The sequence below is a fragment of the Etheostoma cragini genome, chromosome 13 (assembly GCF_013103735.1).
Source record: "Etheostoma cragini isolate CJK2018 chromosome 13, CSU_Ecrag_1.0, whole genome shotgun sequence".
Lineage (NCBI taxonomy): Eukaryota > Metazoa > Chordata > Actinopteri > Perciformes > Percidae > Etheostoma > Etheostoma cragini.
This window is the reverse complement of record NC_048419.1, coordinates 23,663,382-23,677,217: the sequence shown is the minus strand read 5'-3', so window position 1 is coordinate 23,677,217 and position 13,836 is coordinate 23,663,382. Positions and strand designations below refer to the sequence as shown.

General features: G+C 41.5%; 2 protein-coding genes across 2 annotated transcripts in view; both read left to right on the top strand.

Moving 5' to 3' along the window:
* The window catches only part of kctd7 (potassium channel tetramerization domain containing 7), a 10,299-nt gene extending 7,883 nt beyond the window's left edge, over positions 1-2,416 (top strand). Inside the window, exon 5 of the mRNA XM_034889060.1 lies at positions 2,128-2,416. The gene's annotated coding sequence lies outside the window, so the exon portion shown is untranslated. The remainder of the gene's footprint in view (positions 1-2,127) is intronic.
* A 2,455-nt stretch (positions 2,417-4,871) lies between these two features.
* LOC117954986 (G protein-activated inward rectifier potassium channel 2-like) lies at positions 4,872-11,732 on the top strand. The gene is made up of 3 exons (XM_034889057.1): positions 4,872-5,142; positions 8,836-9,756; positions 10,999-11,732. Exons 2-3 carry the CDS (start codon positions 8,859-8,861, stop codon positions 11,349-11,351), a joined length of 1,251 nt encoding a protein of 416 aa, XP_034744948.1. The 5' UTR covers positions 4,872-5,142; positions 8,836-8,858; the 3' UTR covers positions 11,352-11,732.
* The last annotated feature ends 2,104 nt before the right edge of the window (positions 11,733-13,836 follow it).

Genomic DNA, 13,836 nt, shown 5'->3' with positions numbered 1-13,836 from the left:
TCCCGACCCCGTCCCGACCCCGTCCCGACCCCGTCCCGACCCCGTCCCGACTCTGTCCCAGCTCTGGGATCCCTTGTCCTCCGGAGTAGATACGCAGAGTTTCTATTTTTTCAGGATGCTGGAAAACTCTGCATCAATTCAGCACACAACAGATAGCTGGAGGAGCAAGAAGTCGAGCACAGAAACAAAATAAGACATCTAGTTGATTTTATTAATAAAATACCCGGCTAACAGCGGATCATATTTTCCTGCACTACACCTTGAAAATGTCATAATGGGTGGAGACAGGCCTGAAGTCACCAGGTCAGAGGTTTTGTGGTTCTGTTTATAGAAACTAGATCCAGTTATATCGCGTAATCATACGTGAATTTGCGAGATCTCGTGGGTCCTCGTGACTTCAGCTGTCAATCATGGCCCCAGTCGTTCTGCAACAAATGTGGACCTGGTGGCTGTTGAGCAGCGGAGCCGATCCGCAGCTCGGAAATCAGGGGTAAGACTTTCTACCAGAGAGGGAAAACACTGCTGTTCAGTCTGCCGTTAAGTTACTTAAAAAAGGTCTAGCCTTGAAGGAAAAGTTCACCACAAAAACAATATGAATTATATATATCACTCACCTCTCTAGACTCTCTATGGACCAATGAAAAGTTTTCTATCGCACGCCTTTAAGGAGAGCGGAGTGCCCGAAAATGCATATCAGTGCAAACGAAACACGGCAAACAAGATTATAAAACGTCTAAAAACCTTTCTGAAAATTCCTATGCAGCATTATCCCAGTGTCTTGTATCATCTCATGGAAATCTAAACAAAGCATTTTCTCATTGGTCTCCTTGGAAACGCTGTAGAGAGCGTTTAAGAACGTGTTTCCGATGTTTTGTAACCTTTTTTGGTGTCTTTCGTTTGAAGTCTGTTTGCACTAGGGATGCACTAAATCCAGATCTTTGAGGTTCTGCCGAATACCAAATCCACTCATTAAGATTCTGCCAAAACACCCGTTTTTAGCTGGGATGGTCCTACCTGTGCCGGAAGCTGTCTGTAGATTCCTTCATGCACAACTCAAATTCTTTCAGATGTTGTGTATTGTTTAGGGTCGTTGACAAGGCATCGCGAATTGAACATGTAGCTCGACTTGAATTGCCTTCTTATGACTGAAAGTACTGACAAACATCACTTTTCCTGCTCACAAGTTCCATTTTGACTTTCTCAGAGCCTACGGCATTGACCGGTCCACCTACGCAAACACCTTCCTGTAATCAACGCCGGCGTCATTACGGCGACCAATGTAGCGCCTAGTGCAAGCGTAGGTTTTGCAGGAAAATAGTTCTAAGGTTCGGCAGAAACCAAATAGCGTCAAAAAGCCCAATATTCAGCCGAATCCTGGATTCGATGCATCCCTAATTTGCACTAAAACCTCTCCTTAAAAACTCTCCTTAAGGCCATCCCATAGAAAACCTTTTCTGGGACCACTGAGACCCGATGGAGGGGAGTTCTATATACAATTTATGTTGCTTCTGGATAGACTATTCCTTCAAGTTACTGATTAAAGGTCTATTCTTAAATTATGATGTTTCGGGTGCGTTTCAGCCAGTTTTGTTGGAGTCCAGAGCAGTCACACTAGTTACATGCAAGTAACAAAAAAACACAAATCAAAAATGATACGCCTCAAGTTGCAGCTGTGTGTGCAAAACCGAGTGATAGACCAGCCGTTATGGAGAGTCTGTTTACCGCTGTGTTGATTAAAACTGAAGTGTATCTTTTTAGAGTCTTACACATAACATGACCGAAACACACTGGTGTTGCAGCCTGTTGCATGTCTGACACAACACATTATCTTCCATTTCAATCAATGTTTTTGGCAAACAGCAGCCCCTGTGGCCATGAATAACAAAGAAATCAATAATGAGAACCCTTGTTTTACAGTAGTAGCTATCAATGGTCATTTTAGACCTAGTGTGGCTTTAGCTGCCAAACTCCTGAGTGTATTGAATCAACAATGGTGCATTTTCAGATTATGCACACAACTTTAAATTTGTAAGAGAAAGGAAGAGGCTTTTTCTTCTTTCCTGCTTTAAGACGCATAACCTGGACCCAAAACCGTGGTCTCAAATCAATTTTTTCTATTTCTTGCAGGTATAACTACAGAGACTGTCAGAGTTCTGTGGCTAAATGCATCCAGAGTAGACACACCATAGACTGTAAAAAAAGATGGATGGCATGTCTCCACTTCCTCCCACTGTACAAAAGGGCAGCAGACACAGGCGGCGCCATCTTGTAATGTTGGAGCCAGAGTCTGCACAGTATTAATGATGCGTGGGAGCCACGGAATCAATGTCCCGCCCATACGGTTGCCCAACCAATCACAAGTCAATCCCAGCTGTCAATCAGGATGATTCGCCTCGTTTTTATAGCATCAAATAACGAATGAAAGCCAAACGCATCAGAAAAATGAACCCATTAACAAACATCAGCGGGATCAGAACTGCCTACAATGACAGAAACATCTTTGGGAAAAATGAATCTGAGGCGTATATAATACAGGAGCTGATCCAGATGTTTTGGCTTCACTTACACAGTCTATGCATCGACCCCTAAGACAGGCTGACGAAGGATTAAAGCTGCAAAAATGTACAAATCAAATTCTGAGATCAGAAGTGGGTGACATGACCATAAATCTCATTTAAAAGCCTACATATCCTACATGTATTGTTATTTTTTAAATAATTTACTGCATTAACGTTTTCACGGCTTTGCTCTAATCTGAACTAATTTGGGTTCATAACCGTCTCACCAGAACAAAGGAATGACCTTGTAGTAAATATTGAATATTGTAAGTAGGTAAATTCTGAAGTCAAATCTGTATTTTTTAGGACTAAGTTTTGTTTCAGGTGGCAGATTAACGGTGAGCCTGTTGCTTTTTGGACAAACAGAGTATATTTTAATTATGCAACCTCCCGAGGAGAGTGTTTTTAAGGATGTGTGGTATCCATTTTTTCCATTTTTCACGTTTTACTTGGTTTCCGTTAACGTTGCACCGGATGGATGGTAGGTTGAGTTGTTGCACACTACTGCACATTTGAAGATGAAGTACAGTTGTTTACACATTTGTTCATTGTTTCTTAGTCAGAAAATGCATAATATTTATTATAGCCAATGCACAAAGATAACTAATAATTCTTGTTATTGAATGTCAACTTTCTCTCCACCTTTTACAACAATATGAGTTTCACCGCTGCAGTCTAGAGGTAAGGTTAAATGTTATTGCTTCTGTTCTTAATAATAAAGTCAAAGCACTTTGTAATTGTAACCAATACATTATTATTATTATTTTTTACCTCAAGTGAAAGTATCAGATAAACAACAGTTGAAAGCAACAGCGTCGGCATCAGTTCATTAACAACATGCTTATTTTGTTGTTTTATACTTTTAACAGATAATGCAGGAGAGATGCAACACTACTAATCTCTGTTTACACTGTTATGTTCCCAATGTTTTCTATTGTTATTTATCTGTTTCTGTTTGCTTCTAGGAAGCTTTGTTCTAAAGTATTAGTTGGGTTAAGTTTGTGAAAAAGGAATGTCATTTTTATTATTTATGGTAAAAGTAAAAATAACTGTTCACATGCTTTCACAGTGTGTCCCTCTGTTCTTTATAAAAGCCTGTGGAACGCCCATAGACTGTAAACTGTTAATGGACAGCGCATGCGTAACGTCACCCATTGGTAAAAAGTGATAACATTAATTATAATAAGGCAATAAACACAGAAAGGAAATGCTGGTAAGGACCAAATCTGTTGCTATGACCTGGGGGAGAGTTTTGGGGTCGGACGGGTGAGGTAGAGGGAGCGCTGGTGCAAAGAAACCGATGTAAATGAATCTATCAAAAACAGAAAATACATGTATTTGTAGTTAAATGAAACTCCCATCAAACGTCTTAACACCGACACAAACACAAGCCGGAAAACACACAATATTCCTAAGGAAGTAATTAACTTCATGTGTAACGTCAGCCATTGGTGACGTTACACATGCTGTGAGTGGTCGAGTGTGACTATACGGGTGCAGCCTTCCTGGGTGCAGATGTGACCATTTTAGACGAGGGGGAGGAAAGAAGAATCATCACTTGGGGCGGGACAAAATATCCACACCGCAATATATCGTTGTCTTTCTTTGTGTGAAATGAGAATCGATACGCTGACGCCAAATTAAGATATTTTAACTAATGAAATAAGGCCCCTCTCCCTGCGTCCCTACGTCGAGGCTCCTCAAGGTGGCGCTCAACACATGAACGACGGAAACTTAAACATTAGTTAACGAGCCAAAGAGGTTTTTAACTGGATGGCGGACAGCAGTTTGATAAAAATGACAGATGCCTCAGATATGTTTGAGTCCAAAAGTCTGGACCCGTAGTTTTGTAATTTTAATTTAATGACTGTTTCAGTCATTTAATTAAAATTGTTTCACGTCTGCACACTTGCAGTGAATAACAAGATAAACCTGCAGTCAACCTTTTTACAGGCATTAGTATTCATAGAGCGATATCACGTTGTATCATTATAGGATTCAGCAGAATTGCTGTATCGTGATATCGTCCGTATCGTGAGATGTGTAACGTATCGTGAGTTATCGCACCTGTGATTCCCAACCAGAGATGTAAGTGGGTGTTTACCAGTGGAAAAGCTGTGGAAAATGTAGTGGAGCAAAAGGGATTTCCTCTTGGGGGAGTAGAAGAAGGCTTTACATTTGAGTATTTCCTATAAATTGGAAATACTCAAAGTGGGCTACCTGTATTAGCAGCCTAATACATGATCTTTAACATGAAGGAGCCAATAAGTAGGCTACGTTGCATTCAATCTCATCACCTCTCATTTCTCCGCCTCTCTCTCTCTCTCTCTCTCTCTCTCTCTCTCTCTCTCTCTCTCTCTCTCTCTCTCTCTCTCTCTCTCTTGTCTGTGGGTGGAGGCTGACAGCCGATGCCTTTTCTGTGTTGAGGATGGAGGGAAGAGGGAATTAGAGGCTATTTTTCGGTCGGTTTTCGCAGAGAGAGCGACTTGATCATCACAACCTAAATAACGCAGCAGGGCTCTTTTGTTTCCATGGGACCCAGACGGCTTTCAGGATGACTCGGGGAGGGAACCTGCTGCACAAGGTATGGATGCACCTTTCCTTCCTTTTCATGGTAGCTTGTTAAATGCAATCATCTGTTATATAGGGGGAGGGAGGCAGGGGGGGGGGGGGGACGGGAGTTACATAACAGTGAATGCCGAATCAGAGATTAATTAAGGATGATTAAGAAAACGCATGTAGATATAAATATGAATTATAGATGGCTGGGTTTTTCTTCTTCTTCTTCTTCTTCTTCCTGTTGACACGGCGGAGGGAAAGCAGCAGTTAGACTGAGGAAGGAGAAACCTGGAAGAGAGACTATGTTCCGGGCTGCAGGAGCCTGCAGGCCCGCGGCCTCGTCCCCGCAGGAGGACCCCACAAACGGGCCGTAGCCTACCGCTCCCTGGCAATACAACAAAAAACTAAAAAAATAGATTGAGCTATATTGTTATTTTATCTGGATCACATCCGTCTCCATGACAGCAGGATATCTCCCTCCCGCATTATTTAGCCAAGCTTTGCTCTAAAATAATATTAAAAAGTTAGTATCATGTGCAGAAAAATCCCAAAACGCAGGTGGCTTTGATTCAACAGGCCGATAAAGCCAGTCACTGTGTGTGGTCTTCATATCAGATATGAGATTAAAACTACATTTCTGTCGCCATGGATATTTCCTTGTGTCATATAAGCTCCTGTTGCTATAAAAATTATACATTAAGATCTCCTTTACCACATAGAATTAAATGCACATAAAGAAACACTGTACTTTTCCTTACTTTACCTTTTCATGTGATCGATTACCATGGCCCTCAGTCCACTGCTACAAGAATATAAACCATAAAACAAAACAATTCTCAAAGTATTCTTAAATAATTTTACAGGCCATTTTAAACTTTCTACTAAATATGTATTAGACTATACTTATGTCAACTATAGTTATGTTTTGCCATTGTCATCATTTTTTATATGTCCCTGAAGTAATTTCCCTCCCTGATAGTTTGTAGTTTCTCGCCTTACTCAACCGTAGACCGTTAATATTAATTATATATAATAATATACAGTCTATGTACTCAACAGAAGAAAGCTACAGTTCCACTGAGACCACTTTCAGGAAGTGACATCATAGTTTGGGAGGTTACTTAAAGGAGCAAAGTGGGTACAAAGCAGCGTAGACCCTCACTTGTGTCTCCTGTGTTTCACGTTGTGTAACGTGTAACGTCCTGTTTCATTATCAAAGCAGCTTTAACGGTTCCATTTTGTAAAAAGTGTGATTTTCTTGTTTTTTTGCATTATAAAGTAGATTGAGGTGCTACATTTATATCATGAAAGTATCCAAATGCTTAGTCAGGAAGTACACTTCCAGCATGATTAAGAGAACCTTCTGCTCTCTGTATGTTGCCGCTCTCAAACTCTGTTCACTTCTGGAAACAAAAACTAAATTCAAGCCAGCTACACACTGAAAATAGAAGGTTTTGCAGATGGTGATTGTTAATGTTGGCAAAGAAGGCATTTCCTCTCTAACTGGGTCGATTGGTGGGATTAATGTGGATGAAGTGCACACGGTGACACACAGCTTTAACCAGCTGATTTAAATAGCTCACGTTACTGTATCGTGTGAAAGTTAGCTTCATTTAATATAGGATTTGGCGTTTTCTTTGCGGGGTGCAGATGTTCCACCAAAACAAGTTCCTTCTGGAGATAATTGTGATTGGTTTCTTTTTCTCCTGTGCAGGATGGTGTGTGTGGTGTAGCCAGAGCTTGCTCCACAGCGCTGTGGAGATTGGTCTGGCGTGACTACAAACTTCTCACTCCATGAAGAAATGCACACAACTCACAATAGGCTTGGCTTGTTTGGTGGCGCAGGCGCACATATAAATAGTTTTTTTTGCCTCGATGCAGAGGTCAAGGGGTCGAGTCCGACCTTTATTGATTTCCTACGTCTTCCCCTTTCTCACTTAGCTGTCCTGTCCATTAAGAAAAATCTTTAAACTGGACTTTTTCTGTAAGGGGATTAAAGGGACCGCTGGTAAAACAGGGCGTTTCAGACAGACAGTATGAGAAAAATAAAGTGTTTTTGGACATTAAAGCGTCTAAACATGTTCTAGTAGAAGACCATAATACAAGTATGGAAAAAGTACGAACCTGAAAATGTGGCCTTAAAAAACTCTACAAAATTAGTAATGAATAAAACTGCTGTTGATTATATTGCGTTTTATAGTTTTTTTTACTGTCAGTACCATCATATTATACATGCTCTAAATAAACATGTATAATTATGTGTCTATTCACGTATCTGTCAGAGCTAAATATCTATACACATGTATATTTAAAAATCAGACAAAAAAAACAGCTGTTACATGAATGACACAAAGCCGATAGGAGTACAATGTTCCTCCTCAGGCCGCTGAGACAAGATGAAACAGACGAATGTTATCCAACGCTGGATGGCCTCATCCAGTACATTCCTGCTATTTTGTGAGCACTTGGGTAGACTGAGCTGTGCGTTGCCATGGAAACCAGCCCTGCTCATGCTCATAATATTCTCCTGTGAATGGAGAGCAGACCAGCTTCAACACAACCGTTTGTTGGTAAAAAATAAAAATAAAAAAGCAGACGACGATAGGGGCTTAGGCAGTGTGGATAGTGAAGGAGATTTGCAGAGGCATCACATGACTGTTATACTGTATTTCGCATAGTTGTTGGATTTATTGTGTTATTTCATCATTTATTTTTCCACTGGTGAGGCCAGGCTGGACTGTACATGTTGTGACATGCACATGTAACAGGTGTGAGCTTGCGTTGTGTTATGGAGAGACACCACAGGGCAATAGTCCCAGTTGAGTGGTTTTATTTTGGTAATAGACAAACAGTTTGGTCAGTGGACTCCTCTGGACACCAGGCTGTTCTCCCGACCCGTTCATACATACGGTTATGAAAGGTAAAGCACTGTATCATTCGTGTCTATTCAATGTATTTCTTGCTGTATGGCCCACATTGAATGCTGCTGTTTCAGATCGCTGTGGACTGCGAACACAACACTTTTGAGTCGTTGAAGCGGAGTTCGCACCCAGGAAGGCTGCACCCGTAAAACAAAAGACTTTCACCCAGGACTAGGGGTGGGAATCACCAGAGTCCTCTTATTTCACGATACAATATTTTCTGTGATATATTGCAATTCATTACCTTTTTCCCAACTTCAAATGTTTCCCAATTTCAAAGGGAGACTTTGTCTTCATCCGTTGCATCTAAAAAAAAAAAAAGATCAATTTCTCTGTTTGTTCATCACACTTTAATTTTAATTTATTGCTGTAGAAATGTGATTGTCAAGCAGAGAAAATGACCAACACTTATTATGATAATAGATCAGTACTTGGCTTCTGTCTCTCAATACAGTTATGCCACTAAAAATATCGCGATACGATGCTGTATCGATTCCCAATGGCGCACACACAGCTCATGGCTGATTTAGCTAACATAGGCTACATGACGCTGTTCTTAGAACAGAAATGAATATGCCATCCATATTTAAACATAGAATATACATCAATATAATGAACAAAAGGAACAATATCTTAAAATAATATGCACAGTGTAATGAACATGATTTACAGCTTACATGAGCAGTTTATCCTCGGCCTACAGTGATTGGGTACGTGCACTCTCTAAATCAAAGCCCGAAACAACAGCACAGAAATTAAACTATTTACTAATTACCACCATGTTTCTCCTCTTAAAGGCTTGAATCCACCTAGAAACCACATGGAGCAGGATGTGGAGAGCCCCTCCATCATCAAACAGCCCAAGTTGCCGAAGCAGGCTCGTGAGAACCTGCCTAAACAGCTGGCGGAAAGGGACCGGGAAAGGAAGATCCAGCGGTACGTCCGGAAAGACGGGAAGTGCAACGTCCATCACGGGAACGTCACGGAGAAGTACCGCTATCTGACGGATATTTTCACCACGCTTGTAGATCTCAAATGGGGGCTCAACCTGTTCATATTTGTGTTGGTGTACACCGTGACGTGGCTCTTCTTCGGCTTCATGTGGTGGCTTATTGCATACCTCCGGGGGGATCTGGAACATTTAGCAGACAACAAATGGACTCCATGTGTCAATAACCTCAATGGGTTTGTTACAGCTTTTCTGTTCTCCATTGAGACAGAGACCACCATCGGTTATGGGTACAGAGTCATCACGGACAAATGTCCAGAGGGGATCCTTCTGCTTTTAATTCAGTCAGTGCTGGGATCTATCGTCAACGCCTTCATGGTGGGTTGCATGTTTGTTAAGATCTCACAGCCCAAGAAGCGAGCCGAGACACTCGTGTTTTCCACCAACGCGGTCATCTCAATGAGAGACGGACGCCTGTGCCTGATGTTCAGAGTCGGAGACCTCCGAAACTCGCACATCGTAGAGGCCTCGATCAGGGCCAAGCTTATCAAGTCGAAGCAGACCAAGGAAGGGGAGTTCATCCCTCTGAACCAGACGGACATAAATGTGGGATACAACACGGGAGATGACAGGCTCTTCCTGGTGTCACCGCTCATCATCTGCCATGAGATCAACCAGGACAGCCCCTTCTGGGAGATCTCCCAAGCCCACCTGGCCAAGGACGAGCTGGAGATCGTTGTGATTCTGGAGGGGATGGTGGAGGCCACAGGTGAGCTGTCAGATGTTGAATTTGTGATGTTACTAAGCATTGATTAGAATAATGTGTGCAGTAATTGTTATTCAGTGGATTTTAAAGTGTTGCACAGTGTGTTTCATCCCACATGAACGCTCATATACAACCCGTATCAATACGTCATACTTGTCTTATTTTCAATCCAATTCAATTTTATTCATAGTGTTGAATTATAAGAGACATTGTCTGAGGACACTTAACAGATGAAGTAGGTCTAGACCACACTATAATTTACAGAGACCCTACGATTCCCCAAAAGAGCAAGCATTTGGTGTGACAACAAACTATTTCTCAACAGTCAGAAACCTTGAACAGAACCCGACTCTGTTCAAGTTTAAATAAAATATAAACATAAAAAACACACTTTTAACAAAAATATGTCCGCCAAAATAATCTCACGTCATTGAAAGACAGCTCAGCAATCTTTCTGCCAAGACAGTTTTTATTTTATTTTATATTTTTAATGATGCTAGCGGTATGTCTGTCACTTTAAAATCTCAAAAACTATTAAATGAATTGCCATGAAACTTTATAGATTAGATTAGATTAGATTAGATTAGATAATACTTTATTCATTCCACAGTGGGGACATTTCCTTATTACAGCTGCAGCAGTTTCCTACAGCAAAATGCAAATCTTCAGGAAACATTATTCATTGTGAAGATTTGCAAAGAATATAGTTATGGCATTTACTCTCTAATTGGGGTGTTTTTGGACCAATTGGTGGGATTGCTATAGACGAAGTACATACGGTTTAAGTACACGCGGTATAAGTACACAAGGGGATACACAGGTAAGAGTAAATGCTGTTTAACTATGTTTCTAGCTAATTTAAATAGCTCACGTTACTGTATCATGTCAACAGTTAATTTCATTTAATATTGTATCTGGTGTTTTCTTTGTGGGTGCAAATGTTCCACCAAAACAAGTCTCTTCCAGAGACTATTTTGCCGAGCCACCGTCTCTGCGTCCAGAGCTTAGCTCCGCCCAGGACAATTGTGATTGGTTTAAAGAAATGCAAACAACCCAGAGCGAGTTTTTTTTCCTCCTCCTATCCCACAATGTATCTGTGGTTTAGCCAGACCTTACTTTACAGGGCTGTGGAGTAAGGTCTGCTAATGCAAGACTGGACTGATTTCAATCTGCAACCTCCCCACTAGATGCCCCTTCATCCTACACACTGCTCTTTTAAACCTGTATTCCACATTGTGTCTCCAGGCATGACGTGCCAGGCGAGGAGTTCCTACATCGGCAGTGAGATCAAGTGGGGCTACCGCTTCACCCCGGTCCTGACGCTGGAGGACGGCTTCTACGAGGTGGACTACAACAGCTTCCACGATATCTACGAAACCAACACGCCCGCCTGCAGTGCCAAAGAGCTCGCTGACAAGGCCAACCGCGCCCGCTTGCCCCTCACCTGGTCACTGGCCAGTAAGCTGAGCCAACAGGGGCTGCCAGAGTTGGTCCAGGAGGATCAGGAGACCAAGACCAGCCTGGACAACCAGGAGCTGATCCAGCAGACTGAGAGGAATGGGGACATTGCCAATCTGGAGAGTGAGTCCAAAGTGTGACAGAGGAAAGAATGTTTTATGAAAATATTGTGTGCTGTACGTCTGTACGTGTAACACACAAGCTTGTGGAGCACAGGTGAGAGACTGAGTTGCTAAATCGAGGACCAATGAGCACAGTAGACCAAGTATCCTGCACCAACTGCTTTTTTCCCTCAGTGACACACAGTTACCCCCCCCCCCCCCCCCCCCCCCCCCAAAAACAACAACACATCTAGACATGTGGCCCACCGCTGAAGTGAAAGCCCTCTGCGGGAAGTGCATGTTTCAAATATAACGTGATGTCCTCCTGATGAGATTCCTATTATTTTTTCTATAAAAATTATCCCAAGGGAAATTTGCATAAGTATTTTTGTATATACTAGAACATGTTTTGAATTCTTTTGTTTTCTTGTGGTGTGAATATTTGACGGATGTTTGTTACTCATTCTTTTAGGTTAGTTCTTTATATTCTCTGCCTCACTGTATGTACAAAGCTTTAATTTTTGGGTTTTCCAGAAATATATTAGCATGTATTAACATTATCTGCAGTTGATTTATATTGTATTGTATATATATACTGTAGTGTTACAAGGGACACATTCATCTCAATGGATGCAAACACTAGTGTACACCAATAACAAATACTTTCCCATGCTAAATGTTTGTTTAAGGTAGTATACACAATGTCCTTTAGAAGCCATGCCTTGCTGTTTACAGCCGGGTGACTTCAGACAACGGCCCTTTAAAAACTGCTTCTCTTCACTTTTGCACATAGAAGGCCTCTGATGGAGAGAGTTAGTTGTTGTTTCAGTCTCCAGAAATCCTTTACATTTCACCTAAAAATATCAGAAAAAAAACAATAAATTGCATATCGTGCACTTGCTGAGACTTTTTCTAAGTGATTGTTGCATTTTGATGTTTTTCAGTGTTGGGAGAAATACCGAGATCCTTAACTTTCAAAATCCTGAAAAAAGTCCAAAGACGTTTTCAGCGTAATGTACTAAAATTATCCAAGTGAAAGTATTCGTTCCGCAGTGAAATATCTACTGTGACTGATATTTTACGATATTATGAGAAGATTTTGATGGTGCAACAAGGCCGGCCTGGTTGTTTCTTTCAGGGAAATGATTGGAAAGATTTACAAAGAATATGTTAACGGCATCCGCTCTCTAACTGGGACGCTTGGGCCTGATTGGTGGGATTGCTGTGGTTTATTCTGCGATACACTGGTAAGAGCAAATTAGGTTTAACCATGTATTCAGCTAATTTAAACAGCTCACATTACTGTATTGTTTGAGCAGTTAACTTCAGTTAATATTGTATGTTGTGTTTCCGTTTGCGGGTCCAAATGATCCACCGAGACTATTTTGCAGAGCCACCGTCACAGCGTCCGGAGCTTAGACGATTGTGATTGGTTTAAAGAAATGCAAACAACCCAGAGTGTTTTTTTCTCCTATCCCACGATGCATCTGTGGTGTAGATACAGGTCAGACCTTACTCCACAGCGCTGTGTAGTAAAGTCTGCTAATGCAAAACTATATTACCAATATATTTATTTCTACCCGGACCATTTCTTATTTTTTGTTCATAAACTTGTGTTATTTTGCTATATGAACAGTATGTATGAGAAGTTAAATAAAGCAATCTAAATGATTTAACACCCCTCATTTTGCTTCTTTTCAGCAACATCTTGCAGGTAAACCAGGGCTGCCTACTGAGTACTTTGAGTATTTTTTGTTCATACTGGAGAAAAAAGAGGTCCAAAGCTTCCTGCCACGACACCCATCTTCACAAATATTATACAAATAACATTATCGGATAAAACATTACAGAAAGCTGTTGTGCAGGTTATAGCCAACAGCTTTAAGTTAATTTATAGTAAAGGGGACTTTACACAACAAAGCTGTTCCCTTGTAACATGTAATGTTGTTTTAATTTCACTTAGTCTGCTCCATGTTTAGCACACTTTGTTGAGCTAATCCTCCCGTCCCCCAGGCCCATGTCATTCTCCATCCATCCACCAGCTGTCCTCAGATTTTCCTCCTGCTCACCTGTTCCACGTTCCCCAAATCACCCCTCACAGTAATTAGGCTACTGGTCTCGCTTTGCAGCATCGACACAGTCTATAGTCCACACAGCATTCTGGGATGGGAGAGAAACGAGCTCTGGTTTGACATTTCTTTAAACCTATCACAACTGTCATGGGCGGCGCTTAACGCCGGACAGAGCAACGGTGCCGCTGCAAAATAGTCTCGGGAAGAAACTTGTGTACGTTCAAAAGTTGTTGTAGTCGTGCAACAAAAATCTCAGACTGGACAGACAGTCTAGTTTGCTGTCTGGATTTACCCACCCACAGTCCTCAGAAATCCACCTGAGTGTGAAATTACAACACCTGCCTCTCCTTTCTTGGTGTTAGTTCTTTTACTGCAGTAAAGGATCTGAATACTTCTTCCAACACTGCGACCGCTGAAGAAGACCACTGTCTCCAGGACGAACCCCCCCCCCC

Coding starts and splice junctions, on each gene's coding strand:
- LOC117954986 (XM_034889057.1), top strand. CDS start 8,859: ATGGAGCAGGATGTGGAGAGCCCCTCCATCATCAAACAGCCCAAGTTG. Junction 9,757..10,998: donor GGGGATGGTGGAGGCCACAG/GTGAGCTGTCAG, acceptor TTGTGTCTCCAG/GCATGACGTGCCAGGCGAGG.